At 42.3% G+C, this 22,917-nt stretch overlaps 1 protein-coding gene across 1 annotated transcript; it reads right to left on the bottom strand.

Annotated features, from left to right (window-relative positions):
• Positions 1–4,395: 4,395 nt before the first annotated feature.
• On the bottom strand, positions 4,396–10,401 carry LOC109881827 (mucin-5AC). The gene is made up of 2 exons (XM_031785533.1): positions 7,837–10,401; positions 4,396–6,236 (listed from the first exon to the last, which is right to left on the bottom strand). The coding sequence occupies exons 1-2, from the start codon at positions 9,907–9,909 to the stop codon at positions 5,886–5,888; spliced, it is 2,424 nt and encodes an 807-aa protein (XP_031641393.1). The 5' UTR covers positions 9,910–10,401; the 3' UTR covers positions 4,396–5,885.
• Positions 10,402–22,917: the final 12,516 nt, after the last annotated feature.

Genomic DNA, 22,917 nt, shown 5'->3' with positions numbered 1-22,917 from the left:
TGCCTTACAAACCCAATTAGCCCCTGGAAACATCCCAACTCCACAGGTCACAAACCTAGCACATATATCAGCTACCACAGAGACCAGGACAGAAAGACCTAAGTGGATTTCACTGTGAATGATGTCAACGTTGTTAAAAAATCAAATTCATTATCTTAATAGATCGACATTTGGCCCAAAATGAAGTTAATCAAGTTTTAAACTTGTATTTAACTTGATTCACTTCATGCCCTTGTTTCCATTTCTCCATGACTACTGATCTGACAGGATTTGAAGATTGGTCCTGAAGGAAAGGAGACTAGTGAAGGATGCCAGAAGGAACACCATGTACAAATCTTGTAATGTACAATGTAGGTACAGGGCATTCAGGAAGTATTCACACCCTTTCACGTTTTCCACATTTTGTTGTGTTACAGCCTGAACTTAAAATCGATTACATTTAGATTTTGTGTCACTGGCCTACACACAATACCCCATAATGTCAAAGTGGAATTGTGTTTTAAATAAAATATTAAAAGCTGAAATAATAAAATATTAAAAGCTGAAATATCTTGAGTCAAGAAGTATTCAATGCCTTTGTTAAGGCAAGCCTAAATAAGTTCAGGAATGAAACATTTGCTTAGCATAGTCACGTAATAAGTTGCATGGACTTACTCTATGTGCAATAATAGTGTTTAACATGATTTTTGAAGGACTACCTCATCTCTGTACCCCACACATACAATTAACTGTAAGGTCCCTGAGACGAGCAGTGAATTTCAAACACAGATTCAACCACAAAAGACCGTGGAGGTTTTCCAATGCCTCGCAAAGGTCTGGGTAAAAAAACAGACATTGAATATACTTTGAGCATGGTGACGTTATTAATTACAATTTGGATGGTGTATTAATACACCCTTGTCACTACAAGGATACATGCGTCCTTCCTAACTCATTTGCCTGAGAGGAAGGAAACTGCTCGGGGATTTCGCCATGAGGCCAATGGTGACTTTAAAACAGTTAGAGTTTAATGTCTGTGATAGGAGAAAACTGAGGTTGGCTCAATAACGTTATAGTTACTCAGAGTGGTCTCATAGACTAGACGTAGCATAGTAAATGTAAATCCGGGATACTCAAATTAGTATGATATGTTACGTTTGGTATGTTTTATATATTTATTTATTTAACCAGGAAGGGCTTTGAGATTAAAATCTCTTTTTCAAGAGCGCCCTGGCCAAGATAGGCAGCACCAAGTCATTACAAAAAAATTACAGACAGACAACATGAAAAACTACAAGTAATCTAGTAAAAACCATTGAATTCACAAGAGTATAAAACAGCAAATTAAAAACATTGGCAGGTCAGGGAATCAGCCTCAAAATCCTTCATCAGTGATTCAAAAACACCAATCGGGACAGGTTCTTCCAGTTTAAAAGTATTTTGTAAGGTGTTCCAAGACAATGGCGCAGAGTACACAAAAGCCCTTTTACCAAATTCAGATCGGACATTTGGAACAGTTAGCAGGATAAAGTCCAGCGAACGAAGAGAGTACCCACCACATTTCTGAACAATAAAAATGCACAAATAAAAAGGTAGTAAACCCAAAATGGCTTTGTAAATAAAAGTATACCAGTGACTGAGCCTACGAGTGACTAGAGCCAACCAGGCCAGCCAACCCTGGTATACAAAGTGCAGTGGTGCGTAAGAGTTTTGCAGTTTAAAATAAATCTCAAAGTGCCATGGTAAAGAGTGTCAATTGATCTCAAACACTGAGCGGAAGCATTCATATATAAAATATACCCATAGTCTAGTAAAGGCATAAATGTAGCTGATACTAGCCTCCTTCTGGCTTCAAAAGAAAAACAGGTCTTATTCCTAAAATAAAATCCCAATTTCAGCTTCAATTTTTTTTGTAAGTTGTTGAATATGCCATTTAAAAGAGAGGCCGTCATCAATTAAAATTCCATATATTTATATGAGGTTTCAACCTCAATCTCCTTGCCCTGACAGGTAGTAATAGGTGAAAGGTTCAGATATCTATTTCTTGCATTAGAAAACACCATTAGTTTAGTTTTGTCAGTATTGAGGATAAGCTTCAATTGACACAAGGTATGTTGAACAGTATAAAAAGCAGTTTACATGTTCTGGAAAGCTTTTGTAAGAGACGAGGCACAACAGTAAATAACAGTATCATCAGCATAAAAATGAAGTTGTGCATTTTGGACATTTTTGTCTAAATCATTTATTTAAATAGTGAATAAGAGAGGACCAAGTACAGAGCCTTAGGGCACACCATTCAAGACAGACAATTTAACAGACATAAACCCATCAAATTGAGTGCACTGAGTTCTATCAGACAGATAGTTAGCAAACCATGCAACTGCATGCTCCGAAAGACCTACACCTGACAATCTCTGCCTTGGTATATCATGATCAACTGTATCAAAAGCCTTAGAGAGATCAATAAAAAGTGAGACACAGTGTTGTTTTTTGTTAATGGCTTCAGTGATATCATTTAAAACCTTCATGGCTGCTGTAATTGTGCTATGCTTCTTCCTGAAGCCCGATTGGTACATTGATAAAATAGAGTTAATAAATAACACCTCTTAGCTGTTCACTTACAAGCTGTTTGCTGTTCACTTACAAGGGTTTCAATTATTTTCACCAGGGCTGACAGCTTTGAGATCGGCCTATAAGTATTTAAAATAGTTGGATCTCCCCCTTTTAAAAGTGGTAGGACAAATGCTGATTTCCAGATCTTTGGAATTTCATTGCATTCCAGGGTTAGATTGAACAGAGATGTAAGTGGTTCAGCTATGAAATCAGCTGTCAGATTTAAAAAGCAGGGATCCAAAAGATCAGGACCTGCAGGCTTTCTCTGATCTAAGGATTTCAGGGCTTTATGTAGCACCTGCACTGAGAATGGCAAAAAGCTAAAGGTTTGACCAGCTCTCACTGGTTCATCCACACAGGGTTGTACAGAGACAGAGGACACTGAATCAAACAGCCTACCAGATGATACAATGTGCTCATTGAAACAATTCAGCAATTCAGTTTTGTCATATATAGCAACAGAGTCCTTCAAAACACATGACGGTAATTCATTAACATTACTCTTACCCGACATAGACTTGGTTACATAAGACAGAAGGTTACTGAAGGCAAAACCAAAAGGAGGGTGATTGGTCAGGGTGGATTGGTAGGCATACAATGCAAACGTCTAGCAACCCAAACGTTTCGTGTTAAATCTCATCACGGACAACTTTAGCATTTTAGCAACTTTTCAACTACTTAATACTTTTGAGCTACTTTGCAACAACATGTTAGCTAACTCTTCTCCTAACCCTAACCCTAACCCTAACCCTAACTCTTTAACCTAACTCCTAAACTGAATCCTCACCCTAACCTAACCCCTAGCCTAGCTAATATTAGCCAGCTAGCTAATGTTAGCATTAGCCCCCTAGCTAACGTTAACCACAACAAATTAGAATTTGTAATATATCATGAGTTTTGCAAATTAGTAACATATTGTACGTTTTGGAAATTCATAACACATTATACACATTTTCATTCATAACATATCAAATGAAATGGATGATGGACATCCACAAATGTATACATACCATACGAAACGTAACTTATGATATTAAATGGAGCATTGCGGATTTACCTACAGAATCATATGAAATGCTCTGAGACCAGGTTGTCTAAATGACAGAGTGAAAAAAAAGGAAGCCTGTACAGAATAAAAAATATTCCAAAGATGCATCCTGTTTGCAATAAGGCATTTAAAAAAAAAAACATTTTTCAAAATGTGGCAAAGAAATTAACTCTATTCCGTTCATTTTTATCCTAAAATACTCCCTAGCCTTTGCCGATGACAAGCATACCCATACCATGATGCAGCCACCACTGTGCTTAAAAATATGAAGAGTGGTACTCTGATGTATTGTGTTCGATTTGCCCAAACATAACACTTTTTTTTAGTCAGGACATAAAGTTAAGCACAGGCAAAATCCTAGAGGAAAACCTGGTTCAGTCTGCTTTCCAGTTTTGACTTAAATCGTCTTGAAAATCTATGGCATGACTTGAAAATGTGTATCTAGTAATGATCAACAACCAACTTGACAAAGCTTAAAGAATTGTAAAAATAATAATGTGCAAATTATGTATAATCCAGGTGTGCAAAACTCTTAGAGACCCAGAAAGATTCACAGCTGTAATCACTGCTAAAGGTGATTCCAACATGTATTGACTCAGGTGTGTGAACACTTATGTAAATTAGATATTTATGTTTTTGTCAAAGGAATTCAACAATTCCTATATGTGTTCATTAACCAATTCAATTTAAATCACTCTGTCTGTTTCTAAGAATTTGTAAGATCCTTATTTGCATAAAATGGACAGAGACCAGTCTACCAAAATTAGCCAATAGCATTTATTCTCGAGAGCGCTGATCATAGTAACATGTACATCAGTTTATATATTACATATGACGTCATAGGTTTTAAAAAGTCCTTCCTCCTCTCCGACCAGGACAAAGCAGCTTCAAAAGTTCATTCCAACTCACAAGCGCACATACCTGACACACTATATCTGGATTTACTCCTGAAGTCTCACCATAGTTTATTACCACTTAGCAGACAGTTCTAGATAAGGAAAACCTGGAGGGGCTCTCGCTGTCTTATTTTATATCCACAGAGTTATAGCTGAGTCAGTTCAAACATAGGTTAATGATTCTCTTTGCTTACTTTAGACACACACACATACATTCCTTCTTCCACAATGGTTATCATTTCCAATTACCCCTTGTCCATGCTACATAACCTCTTTCTTAGGAACTAACATTATTAATCAGATATTGTAAAACAGATATTGTAATTAGTCATAGTTCTATTTTAAATGTACACATTGTTTAGTCATTATTCATAAAATTCCTAACAGTTTTTCATTTTCAATACATTTGCAAACATTTCTCAAAACATGTTTTCACTTTTTCATTATGGGTATTGTGTGTATGAGAAAATAATATTTTTAATACATTGTTTTATTCAGGCCGTAACACAACAAAATGTGAAATAACTCAAGGTGTATGAACACTTTCTGAAGGCACTGTACACACACAGGGAGGTTTAACTGAAATAAGTTAACATGATTAGCATTTATCATAAGCTTCTATTGCATCAGTGGTGCAATCAGCAACAACAAAAAATTGGTTCTAAGCATTTAACAAAACAAAAAATTGGTTCTATGCATTTAACAAAATAGGGCACCTTGTTTTGAAGGCATAGGCAGCAGAAATCACAACGTAAAAACCATGTAAAAAGGACAAATTAGAGGCTATTGTTCTCAAATTTGAACACAAAATCAAATTTTCAAATGTGCAAACGACAGTGTCTTTAATAGTAAGAAAGTTTAATAATCTCACTCAATAGTAAGTACAGCTCCCACAAGAGAAGAAAAATATATAGTAATAAAGAACAATTTTACAATAAAACATTGTGACCGCTTTTTACAACATAATTGTTTGTACTTTGGTAGTGCAAATGTATTGTTATGGCAGAATGTCAAAGTGTCACCTTTTTAGAATGTCCATTAACATTTTCCGCCCTATAGTTGTGGAAACAACGAAAATCGAAGGAATACTTGATGGGAAATTATTCATGAGATCAGTGATCATTTTCAGACCCTGTAAGGGAATGGAAATAAAATACATTCAAGAGAAATTAATAAATAAATATAACCAATGTTCTCATTGGAAAGTACTGTTCTGGTACTTATCATTCAAAAGTCATTTTCAATCCCTTTCAGTGTCAGAGTTGTCCAAGTCGAAAACAGTGAAGCTACAGCACCTTTGCTCTCCTCCTCCTCCTCCTCCTCCTTTCCTTTATTCAAGAGGATCAGCCTCAGGAAGTGACCTCAGAATCTGGTTCAGAGTCAGAGTTGTCCAAGTTGGACACAGTGGAACTATACCACTCTTCTGTGCCCTCATCTTCATCCCCTCCTTCTCTTCCTCCTCCCCCTGCTCCTCTCTCGGACAGCATCTCCATAGCTGCCTGGTGGTAAGGGTGTTTGCGTCTGGTGTGTCGACGCAGGGTGTTGCGCTCGGCGAAGCGTGTGTGGCACAGCGGGCACTGGTAGGGCTTCTCTCCTGTGTGTACCCTCTGATGGCGCTGCAGCTCGCCTGCCTCCCTGAAACGCTTGGAGCAGATGGGGCACACAAAGTTCCTCTCGCCTGTGTGAATGTGCTTGTGTCTCTGTTCAGGGTCAAAGGACAAGGGTCACGTTTGTTAGATAATACTATACATTCATGTTCATATATTATGATATGTTTATACCTACTTATTACATAGCAGTCATTACAAGATGAAATCTGAAATCGGACCTAGTTCCACTTCAAACACAATCAAAACAGATAACCTGCCTAAATGACTACCAACCCGTAGCACTCATATCTGTAGCTATGAAGTGCTTTGAAAGGCTGGTCAAGGCTCACATCAACACCATTATCCCAGAAACCCTAGACCCACTCCAATTTGCATACCACCCTAACAGATCCACACATGATGCAATCTCTATTGCACTCCACACTGCCCTTTCCCACCTGGACAAAAGGAACACCTATTTGAGAATGCTATTCATTGACTACAGCTCAGCGTTCAACACCATAGTGCCCTCAAGCTCATCACTATGCTAAGGACACTGGGACTAAACACCTTCCTCTGCAACTGGATCCTGGACTTCCTGACGGGCCGCCCCCAGGTGGTAAGAGTAGGTAACAACACAGCCGCCACAATGATCCTCAACACAGGTGCCCCTCAGGGGTACATGCTCAGTCCCCTCCTGTACTCCCTGTTCACTCATGACTGCACGGCCAGGCACGACTCCAACACCATCATTACGTTTGAGGATGACACAACAGTGGTAGGCCTGATCACCAACAACGACGAGACAGCCTATAGGGAGGAGGTCAGAGACCTGGCCGTGTGGTGCCAGGACAACAACCTCAACGTGATCAAGTCAAAGGAGATGATTGTGGACTACAGGAAAAGGAGGACCGAGCACGCCCCCATTCTCATCGACAGGCTGTAGTGGAGCAGGTTGAGAGCATCAAGTTCCTTGGTGTCCACATCACCAACAAACTATCATGGTACAGGGGGCCTCCCGGGTGGCGCAGTGGTTAAGGGCGCTGTACATAGCAGTCATGTACTGCAGCGCCAGCTGTGCCATCAGAGACTCTGGGTTCGCACCCATTGGGTTCGCACAATTGGCCTAGCGTCGTCCGGGTTAGGGAGGGTTTGACCAGTAGGGAAATCCTTGTCTCATCACGCACCAGCGACTCCTGTGGGGGGCCGGGTGCAGTGCGCGCTAACCAAGGTTGACAGGTGCGGTACTGGAGCACCAAGTCTATGTCCAAGAGGCTTCTAAACAGTTTTTACCCCCAAGCCATAAGACTCCTGAAAATCTAATCAAATGTCTACCCAGACTATTTGCATTGCTGCAAATAGTCTCTCTGTTATTATCTATGCATAGTCACTTTACTTTCTTCCTACATGAACATATTACCTCAGTTACCTCTGTACCGGTACCCCCTTATTTTACTGCTGCTCTTTAATTTAATTATTTGTTACTTTTATTTCTTATTTTATTTCTTGTTTATTTTTTGTAATATATTTTTTAACTGCATTGTTGGTTAGGGGCTTGTAAGTAAGCATTTCAATGTAAGGTTTCACTGTAACCTGTTGTAGTCGGTGCATGTGACAAATAAAATTTGATTTGATTTGAAAACAATATGTCATCATGAGCCCACCAAATCACCACACCACAATTCAAACATTTATGAACAACAAAGCTCACCTGCAAATGGCTGGAGCGTTTGAAGGCCTTGCCACACTGCAGGCAGACATGGGGTTTGTTCTGAGAGTGGGTGATGGAGTGACGCTCCAGGTCAGACAGGTAGTAGAAGATCCTGGGGCAGAGAGGGCAGTAGAGGACCCTTCGTGGCCCAGAGGAGGGAGAGGAGGCTGGGGACAGGGGGTCCAGAGGGTCCAGGGGGTTCAGGTTCCTGGGTCCGCTGGAGGAGAAGATGGGGGCAAGGGGAGGGGAGGGAGGAGCGGTGGCAGAGGAGAAGTAGAGATGGTCGTCCCATGGGAGGGAGGTGTGCTTTGACTCTGGGGCTTTTGATTGGTCGGATGCCTCCAAACTGAAGTCAAAGGACAGAGAAGGGGATTGCGGGTGTGTAAGGGGAGGGGCTTTAGTAGGAGATGACCCATTTGGGACAGACTCCATTTGGGTTTCTTCAATAGATAGTGACTGATGATCGGTGTTGGGGTCACAACAGTTTGGCTCAGTGTGTTTGTGAGGAGGTGAACTGAGTAGAACTGCTTTAGAACTGCCATCAGCACTGGGCTGCTTGGAGGGAGGGGAGGAGACCACAGAGGGGGAGGTCAGGGGGGCGGGAGGGTTAATGGGACTCTCTCTTGATTGGATGGTAGGGGAGTTGTTGGGTGTCGTTCTAATAACTGGGTGGGAGGGATTGGCCGGGAGGGATGACACTGATGTGGCGAGCTGACCAGAAGAGAGAGAAAGAGAAAGAGGGGATGAAGAGGAGGCAGTGATTTGGGAGAGCTGACCGGCGGAGGGGTCAATGAGAGCAATGGGGGTGGAGGTAGAGAAAGACTGACCGGAGGAAGAGGTGGTGGAGGAGGAGAGGAGAAGGAACATAGAGGTAGAGGCACTGGGAGTATTCTGGGTGAGGGAGAGGGGGAGAGAGAAGGCCAGGAGGCCTGGGTTGGTATTAGTCTTGGTTAAGGGAATGGAGGAGAGCTGGGGGGAGGAGGGGAAGAGGAGGATGGGGGTGTTGGAGGAGAGGTTAGTAAGGATCTGGATGGGCTGAGGGGGTTGGAGGTGTACAGCAGAACCAGAGGGTTGGGAAACAGCAGCACTAGCCTCACTAACAGATTTCACATCTGAATCTAGAACCTTAGGGGGTTCCGCATTCTGTGAGAGTTCTGGGTTCTTTGAGTGTTCTGTATTTTTTTGAGGTTCTGACTTCTGTGAGGGTTTCATAGATGTAACAGGAGCGGGACATGTGTTTTCCTTGTGTGTGTGTGGAGTTTTTACTAAACCTCGGCTGAGGTAAGTGCTTTTTGCTGTGGTTATATGAGACGACCTGTCATCCTCTACCTCCAATGAGTTGGACTGCACCTTTGGCTGGCTTGGGGGGGGGTTGTCTGGCCTGGAAGAGTCCATTTGGGGCACTTTGTGCCCCTCAGGGGTGAGTGTGTATGGAATACCCTGGTCATCTATCAGGAGAAGACCTTCACTTTCAGAGTCTATGGAAGAGAGGGAGGTGAAAACGGAGGTAGAGAAGAACAAGGGAGACAAGAGAGGTCCCCCCAAAATGTCAGCTCCATCCATTCTCAATATAGAATCCTCTTCATCATCACCATCATCTTCCTCTACAATGTCCCTATCTCCATCCCCCTCTACCTCATCTACCTCCATAAGCAGTGAGCTCTCATGCCAAAGGCTCCTCTCCTTAATCTCTCTCTTTTTAGGGAAGCTCAGATCCAATACTTCTCCCTCCTCTTCTTCTCTTCTCCCCCAAACTCCTTTCCCTGCCTCTGCTCTCTCTCCTCTATCCTCTCCTGGTCTCTCTTTTCCACCATGGCATCGACTAGGGGGTAGGAAAAGAGGGATCACTCTCTCATCCTCTCTATCTTTCCTTTCTTTCTCCCCCCTTATCCCTCCATCCCTCTCTGCCTTGGCTGTGTCGGAGATGAGAGGCGTTTCAGGGACAATGGGACTACCGTTCCTGTGTTGTGTAACATCCTTCTCTCCATCTCTCCTCTCATCCCTCTCTTCTGTCTCCATCCTATAGAGAGGCTCCTCCGTGTGTTTTATCTCTTCAACACACACATCCTCCATCTGACCCGTACCAGTCACAGTAGTGGAGGTCAGGGCATTTCAACTGGTCCCAGACCAAACAGCTCTGGTTTCTAACATACTCCCTTTAGAATCAGAGGGAGGCACGTCTTTGGTAGAGATGAGAGCTGCAGAGTCTGTGATTGGCCTGTTGCATAATCCAGGAATGTCTGATTTGACTCTGATTGGTTGATCGCACACACCAAGAAGTCCAGTCTTGACTGTGATTGGTTGTTTGAGCCCGCAGGTGCTCTCCCAGCCCCTCCTCGTTTGGCCTAAAAAGGTTTTGATTGGACACCTGTACTGGAGTACACCTGTATAAGGGAGAATTATTGGAGGCTACCTGGTGGGCAGGATAAGATCAAGGAGTCCACTGGCTCCTCATGGATCTCTGGCACAGTCCCCGATCTCTTCAAGGATTGGCAGACACTCCTGTTATCTGAGCCACCATTGGTCAGAACCCCTGTCTGTTGAGAATCCATTTTGGAACATGTCTAAATCTGTAAAATGGGGATTCAATATTTTATCATCTTAACAAGATATGAATTAATACAATCAAATAATAAAAGGACTTGTCAATCAAATGACTATAGGCTTCGTTGATAAGGAAGATGTCCTGAGGTGGCCAGGTGTCTTTATGCTGTTTCACAGGATATCAGAGCAGCAAAATGAGGAAGTTGATTAAATTAGTATCATGTTGTTAGAATATCTTACTTGTTCTTTCATTGTGCATACTGAAATATGCCTAGACTCAAACTGTTCACATAGACTAAATAGGCTATTGTGAATTTATTAAACTCCTATTCTTGTTTTACTACAAAAACAGGGCCTTCAGGAAGTATTCACGACGTTTTCCACATTTTGTTGTGTTACAACCTGAATTGAAAATGGGTTAAATGTAGATATTTTTGTCACCGGCCTACCACACAATACCCCATAATGTCCAAGTGGAATTGTGTTTTTCAACATTTTTACAAATTCATTAAAAATGAAAAGCTGAAATGTCTTGAGTCAATAAGTATTCAATCACTTTGTTATGGCAAACCTAAATAAGTCCAGGAGTAAAACATTGCTTAACAGGTCACATAATAAATTGCATGGACTCAATCTCTGTGCAATAATAGTTTTTAACATGAATGATTACCTCATCTCTGTACCCCAATTATCTCTAAGGTCCCTCAGTCGAGCAGTGAATTTCAAACACAGATTCAACCACAAATACCAGGGAAGTTTTCCAATGCCTCGCAAAGAAGGGCATCTATTGGTCAATGAGTAAAAAAAAGTCCATTTGAGCATGGTGAAGTTATTCATTACACTTTGGATGGTGTATCAATACACCCAGTCACTACAAAGATACAGGCGTCCTTCCTAACTCAGTTGCTGGAGAGAAAGGAAACCTCTCAGGGATTTCACCATGAGGCCAATGGTGACTTTAAAACAGTTACAGAGTTGAACAGCTGTGATAGGAGAAAACTGAGGATGGATCAACAACATTGTAGCTACTCGACAATCCTAACCTAATTGACAGAGTGAAAAGAAGGAAGCCTGTGCAGAATACAAATATTCCAAAACATGAATCCTGTTTGCAACAAGGCACTAAAGTAATACTGCTAAAAATGTGCAATTCACTTTTTGTCTTGGATACCAAGTGTTTTGTTTGGGGTAAATCTAATACAACACATTACTGAGTACCACTCTCCATATCTTCAAGCATAGTGGCGGCTGCATCGTGTTATGGGTATGCTTGTAATCATTAAGGACTGCTGAGTTTTTCAGGATAAAAAAGCTACGGAATGGAACTAAGACAAAATACTAGAGGAAAACCTCGTTCAGTCTGCTTTCCACCAGACACTGGGAATTGAATTCACCTTTCAACAGGACAATAACCTAAAACACAAGGCCAAATCTACACTGTAGTTGCTTACCAAGAAGACAGTGAATGTTCCTGAGTGTCCGAGTTACAGTGTTGACTTAAATATGCTTGAAAATCTATGGCAAGCTCTGAAAATGGTTCTCTAGCAATGATCAACAACCAATTTGATAGAGTTAAAATAATTTAGAAAATAATAATGGGAAAATGTTGCACAATCCAGGTGTGGAAAGGTCTTAGAGACTTACCCAGAAAGTCTCACAGCTGTAATCGCTGCCAAAGGTGATTTTAACAAAGGTGATTTTGACTCAGGGGGTTGAATACTTTTTAATCAAGATATTTTAGTGTTTTCTTTTTCATTCATTTGTTTAAAAATATATTAAAAACATGTTTGAATTTTTATTCCACTTTGACATTACAGAGTATTTTGTGTAGATTGTTGGGGGGAAACTGACCATTAAAACCATCTTAATCGCACTTTGTAACAACAAAATGTGTCAAAAGTCCAGGGGTGTGAATACTTTCTGAAGGCACTGTAGGTTAAATCATCCCCATCACCTAGATAACATCCCTACCACCACCTTCCACCTCATCATCGTCGTCATCACCATTACATTGTCATCATCATCAATGATCTTCATCATCATTAATAACATTATCATCATTCAAACCGGTTCCAATTCCTGCTATTATCTCAATAACTTGAGGCGAGATTTGTTTTAAAGGCTACAGCGTGTGGTCTCATGTTCTACAATCATTCATTACCTTATATGCTTAATTGCTATGATTGTCTATCTTAAAATGTAACGCAACATGCGTAAATTACGCACATGTTACATTACATTTGCTGTTATTATGGACTTCACTGGTTTTATATAATTTGCTTACCGGGCTCTAATCAAAGTCGCCAATATACTACATAGAATGAACGCGACAGTCTGCAGTGGAGGGTTCAAGAGAGCATGATGTCAGCGAAATCATACTATCCGGGAGTAAAGCCCATTTTTTCTTTCGATTTCAGAATTTCATTTGTCTGCCATAGTCTAATACAAAATAAGACATTCGTTAAATATCTGGCAACGGGTTTGGGTCGACATCATATTTGTTTTCCTCCTTTTGAACCCTTATCCATCCTTGTACTGTATTTATGTTGGAATAAAAAGTGTCGCTGTTCATGGGAGACGCCATTGCGCGCAGTCCGAGGTCCGAATAGCCAAACCCTGTTTCATATCTGTGGATGTACTGCGCATCAATGGACACGACACTCGAACCTGGGACAATTTTTGCTAACTGCATTTCATGTAATATATTCTGATCACTTATTTTAAATGACGCCGCGGTATTTGTCTAAATTATGTTGATATTTTTTCCGTAATAACTGCCCTTGCTCTCTATGTACCCACAACCAGCCATTTTACAAGTCGAGGGTTCGAGCCCTGTAGGGAGCGCAGCCCGACAGCTGGCAGAAAGGGCGATGTAGGAAACTTTACCGGCATATTGTAATTTATTTCACTAACTTAATTGTCTGGACATACACTTGTCAATATAACAGGTGTGGGATGCGCCCGGTATACTGCCCATACATTTAAAACTGGATAATAAACTACATACTCCACCCATAAGTCACTCTCTGCATAGACACTGGCTTACCCGAGCTGTGGATACTTCCGGAAGACCAAATATGAATGAGAGGCGGACTAGTTAGGAGTGGAGATTCGGCGCGCTGCCTGCTCCGCAAGCAGAGAGAGGTGGGAGCTCATGGCGTCGCAGCATTTGGCTTCGGTTAATTCTATCTGGGATCCTTGGGCCGTCCTAACTTTAACCCCTACCCATACCTTAATTAACCCTTAACCAAATGTAAACTTTAATGGTGTAGAGACGTCCCAAGGATCCCGGATAGCAAGGACCATTCTGGGACCGACTAGACTCAATCCATGTTGAGTAAACAGTGGGCAGCTACTGTATATGGTATGAGATCAGATCATATCACCATTTAATCCAAGGGCATGTAACCTTAGAAAATGCAAAAGATGGATCTGTGTGTGTGTGTGTGTGTGTGTGTGTGTGTGTGTGTGTGTGTGTGTGTGTGTGTGTGTGTGTGTGTGTGTGTGTGTGTGTGTGTGTGCATGCTTGTGTGGGAGCGAGAGAGAGAGAGTTAATCAGGGTGTCCTAATTGTTGTGAGAATCAAGTGTTCATCTCTATACAAATAAAGAAGAAAGGTCAATATTCTACCTACACTCTCTCTGTCTCTCACACACACACAGACACAGCAACACACACACACACACAGTGGGCCCTGGGTGTATCAGTTATCACCTTCTTCAGTAGGGCACTGTGCTCCAGGTGCCGTTGGGCTGGCAGGTGACCCGGTTGGGTCCATCCAGCAGGTGGTTCTTCTTACAGAGGTAATAGATGGCATCGCTCACATCATACTCAGTCCTCTGTACCGCCACCAGGTACCCCTGGTTCACCTCCTGGGGGGGCGGGCACCACACTCCTGGAACAGGAGAGAGAGTGTCACTGTATATGAATTGGCAAGAGATGTTATTCTCTGTTTAGGCCAAAAGGTGGCAGTAAAGCACTATGAAACATAACAACCGTCATTACAGTCTCTCTCACACACATAAAAAGACACACGCACCCACAAAGAAGAAAGATTTCAAGTGCAGAGTACAATAACCTCCTCCGCAAAATACACAAATACTCACACTCACACTCACACTCACACTCAAAAGGCCCCATCCACCCACACTCCAACCATCAAATTCCATGGCTCTGATGCTCTCCCTCTGCTTGCCCTCTCTCTATCAAACACTATATATTATAAAACACACACACATACTTTGACAGATGGGCTGAGGATACTGCCAGGTCTGATCAATATTACAGAGATTCTCACTGTTTCCCACCAGCTCCCTGGAGAGAGAATGGGGGGAGGGGGAGCGGGAGAGAGACAGAGTGAGAGGGGGTGGTTATTATTTGCCAGCAGCATACCACACTGCACACCACTGCTGGCTTGCTTCTGAAACTAAGCAGGGTTTGTCCTGCTTGGATGGGAGACCAGATGCTGCTGGAAGTGGTGTTGGAGGGCCAGTAGGAGGCACTCTTTCCTCTGGTCTAAAAAAAATATCCCAATGCCCCAGGGCAGTGATACTGCCCCAGGGCAGTGATACTGCCCTGTGTAGGGTGCTGTCTTTCAGATGGGGCATTAAACGGGTGTCCTGACTCTCTGAGGTCATTAAAGATCCCATGGCACTTATCGTAAGAGTAGGGGTGTTAGCCAGTGTCCTGGCTAAATTCCCAATCTGGCCCTCAAACCATCACAGTCACCTAATAATCCCCAGTTTACAATTGGCTCATTAATCCGCCTCCTCTCCCCTGTAACTATTCCCCAGGTTGTTGCTGCAAATGAGAACGTGTTCTCAGTCAGCTTACCTGGTAAAATAACAGATACCAACTGACATATGCATTGGGATGTGATTATTAGATGTGAGTCAGTAAAAACATATCAATGGCCTAGTTAACAACAGTATTGTAGATAGCCCAGTCTCTACATAATGAAGTTCCACCCCTTACCTGCCATCCTGTCTCTCCCACCCTGCCTCTTCTAACCTCTCTAGCTTGAATCCCTAACTTCTCTCTCTCACCCAGACAGGTGTAGCGGATGGTTGTTCCAGCGACTGTGGATCCATCGATGCTGAAGGTGTTGGTAAAGGACATGAGACCTGGGGGGAGGTGGGGGCTACAGAGGGGGCAGATGTAGATGCACATGAGGGAGGGAAGAGTGAGGGAGGAGGAGGGAGAGTGAGAAGCACATCTGTAACAAAAGACATTTGTACATTATGTTCAGCTGATTCACACACACAGGGTGCTGATGATATTTTGCAGTGCCTTCAGAAAGTATTCACACCCCTTGACTTATTCCATATGTTGTTGTGTTACAACCTGAATTTAAAATGGATTCAATTTAGATTTTGTGTCATTGATCTACACACAATTTCCCATCATGTGGAATTATGTTTTTATACATTTTTGCTAATTAATGAAAAATTCAAAGCTGAAAGGTCTTAAGTCAATAAGTATTCAACCCCTTTGTTATAGCAAGCCTAAATAAGTTCAGGAATAAACATTTGCTTAACAAGTCACATAATAAGTTGCATGGAATAACTCTGTGTGGAATAATGGTGATAATTAACATGATTTTTGAAGGACTACCTCATCTCTGTACCCCACACATACAATTATCTATAAGATTCCTCAGTCGAGCAGTGAATTTCAAACACAGATTCAACCACAAAAACCATTGAGGTTTTCCAATGCCTCGCAAAGGTCTGGGTAAAAAAAAGCAGATATTAAACATCCCTTTGAGCATGGTATATTAATTACACTTCGGATGGCGTATAAACACAATCAGTCAATACAAAGATACAGGCGTCCTTCCTCAGTTGTCAGAGAGGAAGGAAACCGCTCAGGGATTTCACCATGAGGCCAATGGTGACTTTAAAACAGTTTGTCACACCCTGATCAGCTTCACCTGTCCTCTTTATTGTCTCCACCCCCTCCAGGTGTCGCTTGTTTTCCCCAGTGTATTTATCCCTGTGTTTCCTGTCTCTCTGTACCAGTGTATTTATCCCTGTGTTTCCTGTCTCTCTGTACCAGTGTATTTATCCCTGTGTTTCCGATCTCTCTGTACCAGTGTATTTATCCCTGTGTTTCCTGTCTCCCTGTAACAGTGTATTTGTCCCTGTGTTTCCTGTCTCTCTGTGCCACAGTGTATTTACCCCTGTGTTTCCTGTATCTCTGTACCAGTGTATTTATCCCTGTGTTTCCTGTTTCTCTGTAGCAGTGTATTTACCCCTGTGTTTCCTGTATCTCTGTACCAGTGTATTTATCCCTGTGTTTCCTGTTTCTCTGTAGCAGTGTATTTATCCCTGTATTTCCTGTCTCTCTGTGCCAGTGTAGTTATCCCTGTGTTTCCTGTCTCTCTGTAGCAGTGTATTTATCCCTGTGTTTCCTGTCTCTCTGTGCCAGTATATTTATCCCTGTGTTTCCTGTCTCTCTGTGCCAGTATATTTATCCCTGTGTTTCCTGTCTCTCTGTGCCAGTGTATTAATCCCTGTGTTTCCTGTCTCTCTGTGCCACAGTGTATTTACCCCTGTGTTTCCTGTCTCTCTGTAATAGTGTATTTATCCCCGTGTGTCCTGTCTCTCTGTACCAGTGTATTTATCCCTGTGTTTCCTGTTTCTCTGTAGCAGTGTATTTATCCCTGTATTTCCTGTCTCTCTGTACCAGTGTATTTATCCCCGTGTTTCCTGTCTCTCTGTACCAGTGTATTTATCCCCGTGTTTCCTGTTTCTCTGTAGCAGTGTATTTATCCCTGTGTTTCCTCTTTCTCTGTAGCAGTGTATTTATCCCTGTATTTCCTGTCTCTCTGTGCCAGTGTATTTATCCCTGTGTTTCCTGTCTCTCTGTGCCAGTGTATTTATCCCTGTGTTTCCTGTTTCTCTGTAGCAGTGTATTTATCCCGTGTTTCCTGTCTCTCTGTGCCAGTGTATTTATCCCTGTGTTTCCTGTTTCTCTGTAGCAGTGTATTTATCCCTGTGTTTCCTGTCTCTCTGTGCCAGTGTATTTATCCCTGTGTTTCCTGTTTCTCTGTAGCAGTGTATTTATCCCTGTGTTTCCTGTCTCTCTGTGCCAGTGTATTTATCCCTGTGTTTCCTGTTTCTCTGTAGCAGTGTATTTATCCCTGTGTTTCCTGTTTCTCTGTAGCAGTGTATTTATCCCTGTGTTTCCTGTCTTTCTGTAGCAGTGTATTTATCCCTGTGTTTCCTGTCTTTCTGTGCCAGTGTATTTATCCCTGTGTTTCCTGTCTCTCTGTGCCAGTGTATTTATCCCTGTGTTTCCTGTCTCTCTGTGCCAGTGTATTTATCCCTGTGTTTCCTGTCTCTCTGTGCCAGTGTATTTATCCCTGTGTTTCCTGTCTCTCTGTGCCAGTGTATTTATCCCTGTGTTTCCTGTTTCTCTGTAGCAGTGTATTTATCCCTGTGTTTCCTGTTTCTCTGTAGCAGTGTATTTATCCCTGTGTTTCCTGTTTCTCTGTAGCAGTGTATTTATCCCTGTGTTTCCTGTCTCTCTGTGCCAGTGTATTTATCCCTGTGTTTCCTGTTTCTCTGTAGCAGTGTATTTATCCCTGTGTTTCCTGTCTCTCTGTGCCAGTGTATTTATCCCTGTGTTTCCTGTTTCTCTGTAGCAGTGTATTTATCCCTGTGTTTCCTGTCTCTCTGTGCCAGTGTATTTATCCCTGTGTTTCCTGTTTCTCTGTAGCAGTGTATTTATCCCTGTGTTTTCCTGTTTCTCTGTAGCAGTGTATTTATCCCTGTGTTTCCTGTCTTTCTGTAGCAGTGTATTTATCCCTGTGTTTCCTGTCTTTCTGTGCCAGTGTATTTATCCCTGTGTTTCCTGTCTCTCTGTGCCAGTGTATTTATCCCTGTGTTTCCTGTCTCTCTGTGCCAGTGTATTTATCCCTGTGTTTCCTGTCTCTCTGTGCCAGTGTATTTATCCCTGTGTTTCCTGTCTCTCTGTGCCAGTGTATTTATCCCTGTGTTTTCCTGTTTCTCTGTAGCAGTGTATTTATCCCTGTGTTTCCTGTCTCTCTGTGCCAGTGTATTTATCCCTGTGTTTCCTGTTTCTCTGTAGCAGTGTATTTATCCCTGTGTTTCCTGTCTCTCTGTGCCAGTGTATTTATCCCTGTGTTTCCTGTTTCTCTGTAGCAGTGTATTTATCCCTGTGTTTCCTGTCTCTCTGTGCCAGTGTATTTATCCCTGTGTTTCCTGTTTCTCTGTAGCAGTGTATTTATCCCTGTGTTTCCTGTTTCTCTGTAGCAGTGTATTTATCCCTGTGTTTCCTGTCTCTCTGTGCCAGTGTATTTATCCCTGTGTTTCCTGTCTCTCTGTGCCAGTGTATTTATCCCTGTGTTTCCTGTTTCTCTGTAGCAGTGTATTTATCCCTGTGTTTCCTGTCTCTCTGTGCCAGTGTATTTATCCCTGTGTTTCTTGTCTCTCTGTGCCAGTGTATTTATCCCTGTGTTTCCTGTTTCTCTGTGCCACAGTGTATTTATCCCTGTGTTTCCTGTCTCTCTGTGCCTGTGTATTTATCCCTGTGTTTCCTGTTTCTCTGCAGCAGTGTATTTATCCCTGTGTTTCCTGTCTCTCTGTGCCAGTGTATTTATCCCTGTGGTTCCTGTTTCTCTGTAGCAGTGTATTTATCCCTGTGTTTCCTGTCTCTCTGTGCCAGTGTATTTATCCCTGTGTTTCCTGTTTCTCTGTAGCAGTGTATTTATCCCTGTGTTTCCTGTCTCTCTGTGCCAGTGTATTTATCCCTGTGTTTCCTGTTTCTCTGTAGCAGTGTATCTATCCCTGTGTTTCCTGTCTCTCTGTGCCAGTGTATTTATCCCTGTGTTACCTGTTTCTCTGTAGCAGTGTATTTATTCCTGTGTTTCCTGTCTCTCTGTGCCAGTGTATTTATCCCTGTGTTTCCTGTTTCTCTGTAGCAGTGTATTTATCCCTGTGTTTCCTGTCTCTCTGTGCCAGTGTATTTATCCCTGTGTTTCCTGTTTCTCTGTAGCAGTGTATTTATCCCTGTGTTTCCTGTCTCTCTGTGCCAGTGTATTTATCCCTGTGTTTCCTGTTTCTCTGTAGCAGTGTATTTATCCCTGTGTTTCCTGTTTCTCTGTAGCAGTGTATTTATCCCTGTGTTTCCTGTCTTTCTGTAGCAGTGTATTTATCCCTGTGTTTCCTGTCTTTCTGTGCCAGTGTATTTATCCCTGTGTTTCCTGTCTCTCTGTGCCAGTGTATTTATCCCTGTGTTTCCTGTCTCTCTGTGCCAGTGTATTTATCCCTGTGTTTCCTGTCTCTCTGTGCCAGTGTATTTATCCCTGTGTTTCCTGTCTCTCTGTGCCAGTGTATTTATCCCTGTGTTTCCTGTTTCTCTGTAGCAGTGTATTTATCCCTGTGTTTCCTGTCTCTCTGTGCCAGTGTATTTATCCCTGTGTTTCCTGTTTCTCTGTAGCAGTGTATTTATCCCTGTGTTTCCTGTCTCTCTGTGCCAGTGTATTTATCCCTGTGTTTCCTGTTTCTCTGTAGCAGTGTATTTATCCCTGTGTTTCCTGTTTCTCTGTAGCAGTGTATTTATCCCTGTGTTTCCTGTCTCTCTGTGCCAGTGTATTTATCCCTGTGTTTCCTGTCTCTCTGTGCCAGTGTATTTATCCCTGTGTTTCCTGTTTCTCTGTAGCAGTGTATTTATCCCTGTGTTTCCTGTCTCTCTGTGCCAGTGTATTTATCCCTGTGTTTCTTGTCTCTCTGTGCCAGTGTATTTATCCCTGTGTTTCCTGTTTCTCTGTGCCACAGTGTATTTATCCCTGTGTTTCCTGTCTCTCTGTGCCTGTGTATTTATCCCTGTGTTTCCTGTTTCTCTGCAGCAGTGTATTTATCCCTGTGTTTCCTGTCTCTCTGTGCCAGTGTATTTATCCCTGTGGTTCCTGTTTCTCTGTAGCAGTGTATTTATCCCTGTGTTTCCTGTCTCTCTGTGCCAGTGTATTTATCCCTGTGTTTCCTGTTTCTCTGTAGCAGTGTATTTATCCCTGTGTTTCCTGTCTCTCTGTGCCAGTGTATTTATCCCTGTGTTTCCTGTTTCTCTGTAGCAGTGTATCTATCCCTGTGTTTCCTGTCTCTCTGTGCCAGTGTATTTATCCCTGTGTTACCTGTTTCTCTGTAGCAGTGTATTTATTCCTGTGTTTCCTGTCTCTCTGTGCCAGTGTATTTATCCCTGTGTTTCCTGTTTCTCTGTAGCAGTGTATTTATCCCTGTGTTTCCTGTTTCTCTGTAGCAGTGTATTTATCCCTGTGTTTCCTGTCTCTCTGTGCCAGTGTATTTATCCCTGTGTTTCCTGTCTCTCTGTGCCAGTGTATTTATCCCTGTGTTTCCTGTTTCTCTGCAGCAGTGTATTTATCCCTGTGTTTCCTGTCTCTCTGTGCCAGTGTATTTATCCCTTTGTTTCCTGTCTCTCTGTGCCAGTGTATTTATCCCTGTGTTTCCTGTCTCTCTGTGCCAGTGTATTTATCCCTGTGTTTCCTGTTTCTCTGTAGCAGTGTATTTATCCCTGTGTTTCCTGTTTCTCTGTAGCAGTGTATTTATCCCTGTGTTTCCTGTCTCTCTGTGCCAGTGTATTTATCCCTGTGTTTCCTGTCTCTCTGTGCCAGTGTATTTATCCCTGTGTTTCCTGTTTCTCTGCAGCAGTGTATTTATCCCTGTGTTTCCTGTCTCTCTGTGCCAGTGTATTTATCCCTGTGTTTCCTGTCTCTCTGTGCCAGTGTATTTATCCCTGTGTTTCCTGTCTCTCTGTGCCAGTGTATTTATCCCTGTGTTTCCTGTCTCTCTGTGCCAGTGTATTTATCCCTGTGTTTCCTGTCTCTCTGTGCCAGTGTATTTATCCCTGTGTTTCCTGTCTCTCTGTACCAGTTCGTCTTGTATGTTCCAAGTCAACCAGCGGTTTTCCCGTACTCTTCCGTACTTCTTTTTTCTAGTCCTCCCGGTTTTGGCTCTTGCCTGTTCTGGACTCTGTACCCACCTGCCTGACCATTCTGCCTTCCTTGACCACGAGCCTGTCTGCCACTCTGTACCTCCTGGACTCTGATCTGGTTTTGACCTTTTGCCTGTCTACAACCATTCTCTTGCCTACTCCTTTTGGATTATTAAACATTGTATGACTCCCACCATCTGCCTCCTGTGTCTGCATCTGGGTCTCACCTTGTGTCATGATACAGTTAATGGCTGTGATAGGAGAAAACTGAGGATGGATCAACAACATTGCAGTTACTCCACAAAACTAATCAAAATGACAGAGTGAAACAAATGAAGTCTGTACAGGATGAAAATATTCCAAACATGCACCCTGTTTGCAATAAGGCACTGAATTAATACTGTATTATATGTTTTGGGCAAATCCAACACAAACACATCACTGAGCACCAGTCTTTGTATTTTCAAGCATAGTGGTGGCTGCATCATGTTATGGGTATACTTGTCATCGGCAAAGACTAGGGAGGTTTTTTGAATAAAAAGAAAATGAATAGAGCTAAGCACAGGCAAAGTAAAAAGAGAACCTGTTTCAGTCTGCTTTCTAACAGATACTGGGAGACAAATCCCCTTTCAGCAGGACAATAAACTAAAATGCAAGGCCACTAAAGTTACTTACTAAGATAAGATGACATTGAATCTAAGTGACCTAGTTACAGTTTTGACTTAAATCGGCTTGAAAATGTCCTACAATGATCAACAATGAACTTGACGACGCTTGAAGTATTTAAAAAAGAATAATGGGCAAATATTGTACAATCAAGTTTTTCAAAGCTATTAGTTTCACAGCTGTAATTGCTGCCAAAGGTGATTCTAAAATGTGGTCCAGCCAGAGCCCGGAATTTAACCCAATCGAACATCTCTGGAGAGACCTGAAAATAGCTGTGCAGCACCACTCCCCATCCAACCTGACAGAGCTTGAGAGGATATGCAGAGAAGAATGGGAGAAACTCCCCAAATACAGGTGTGCCAAGCTTGTTGCGTCATACCCAAGAAGAGGCTGTAATCGTGCTTCATCAAAGTACTGAGTAAAGGGTCTGAATACTTACGGAAAGGTCATATTTCAGCAGGGGGGGGGGGTTATAAATTTGCCTAAACGTCTAAAAAAAATGTTTTGCTTTGTCATTATGGGGTATTGTGTCTGTGACTGATGAAGAGGAAAAAACAATGTAATCCATTTTAGAATAAGCCTGTAACCTAACAAAATGTGTAAAACGTCAAGGGGTCTAAATACTTTCTGAATGCACTGTAGGTGTGAGATGATACAGCTAACAGGGAGAAGTGGAATGGGGGGGACTCCTCTTCAGGATACATAGCGGTCAACATCTCACATGTCCCTTTAACTGGCCAGGTGACTCATATAACAATAACCTTTGTAGGTTATAGGTGTTGCAGGTAGTCATAGCTATGAGTCAGGAAAATGAATATCCTCTGTGAAAACAGGAATCTGAAAATAGATTATGGTAACTAGCTGATAAGCATGCATACTGCTGCAGAGAGAGAGAGAG

Source organism: Oncorhynchus kisutch, linkage group LG2, assembly GCF_002021735.2.
Source record: "Oncorhynchus kisutch isolate 150728-3 linkage group LG2, Okis_V2, whole genome shotgun sequence".
NCBI lineage: Eukaryota > Metazoa > Chordata > Actinopteri > Salmoniformes > Salmonidae > Oncorhynchus > Oncorhynchus kisutch.
This window is presented reverse-complemented; position numbering and strand designations above follow the sequence as displayed.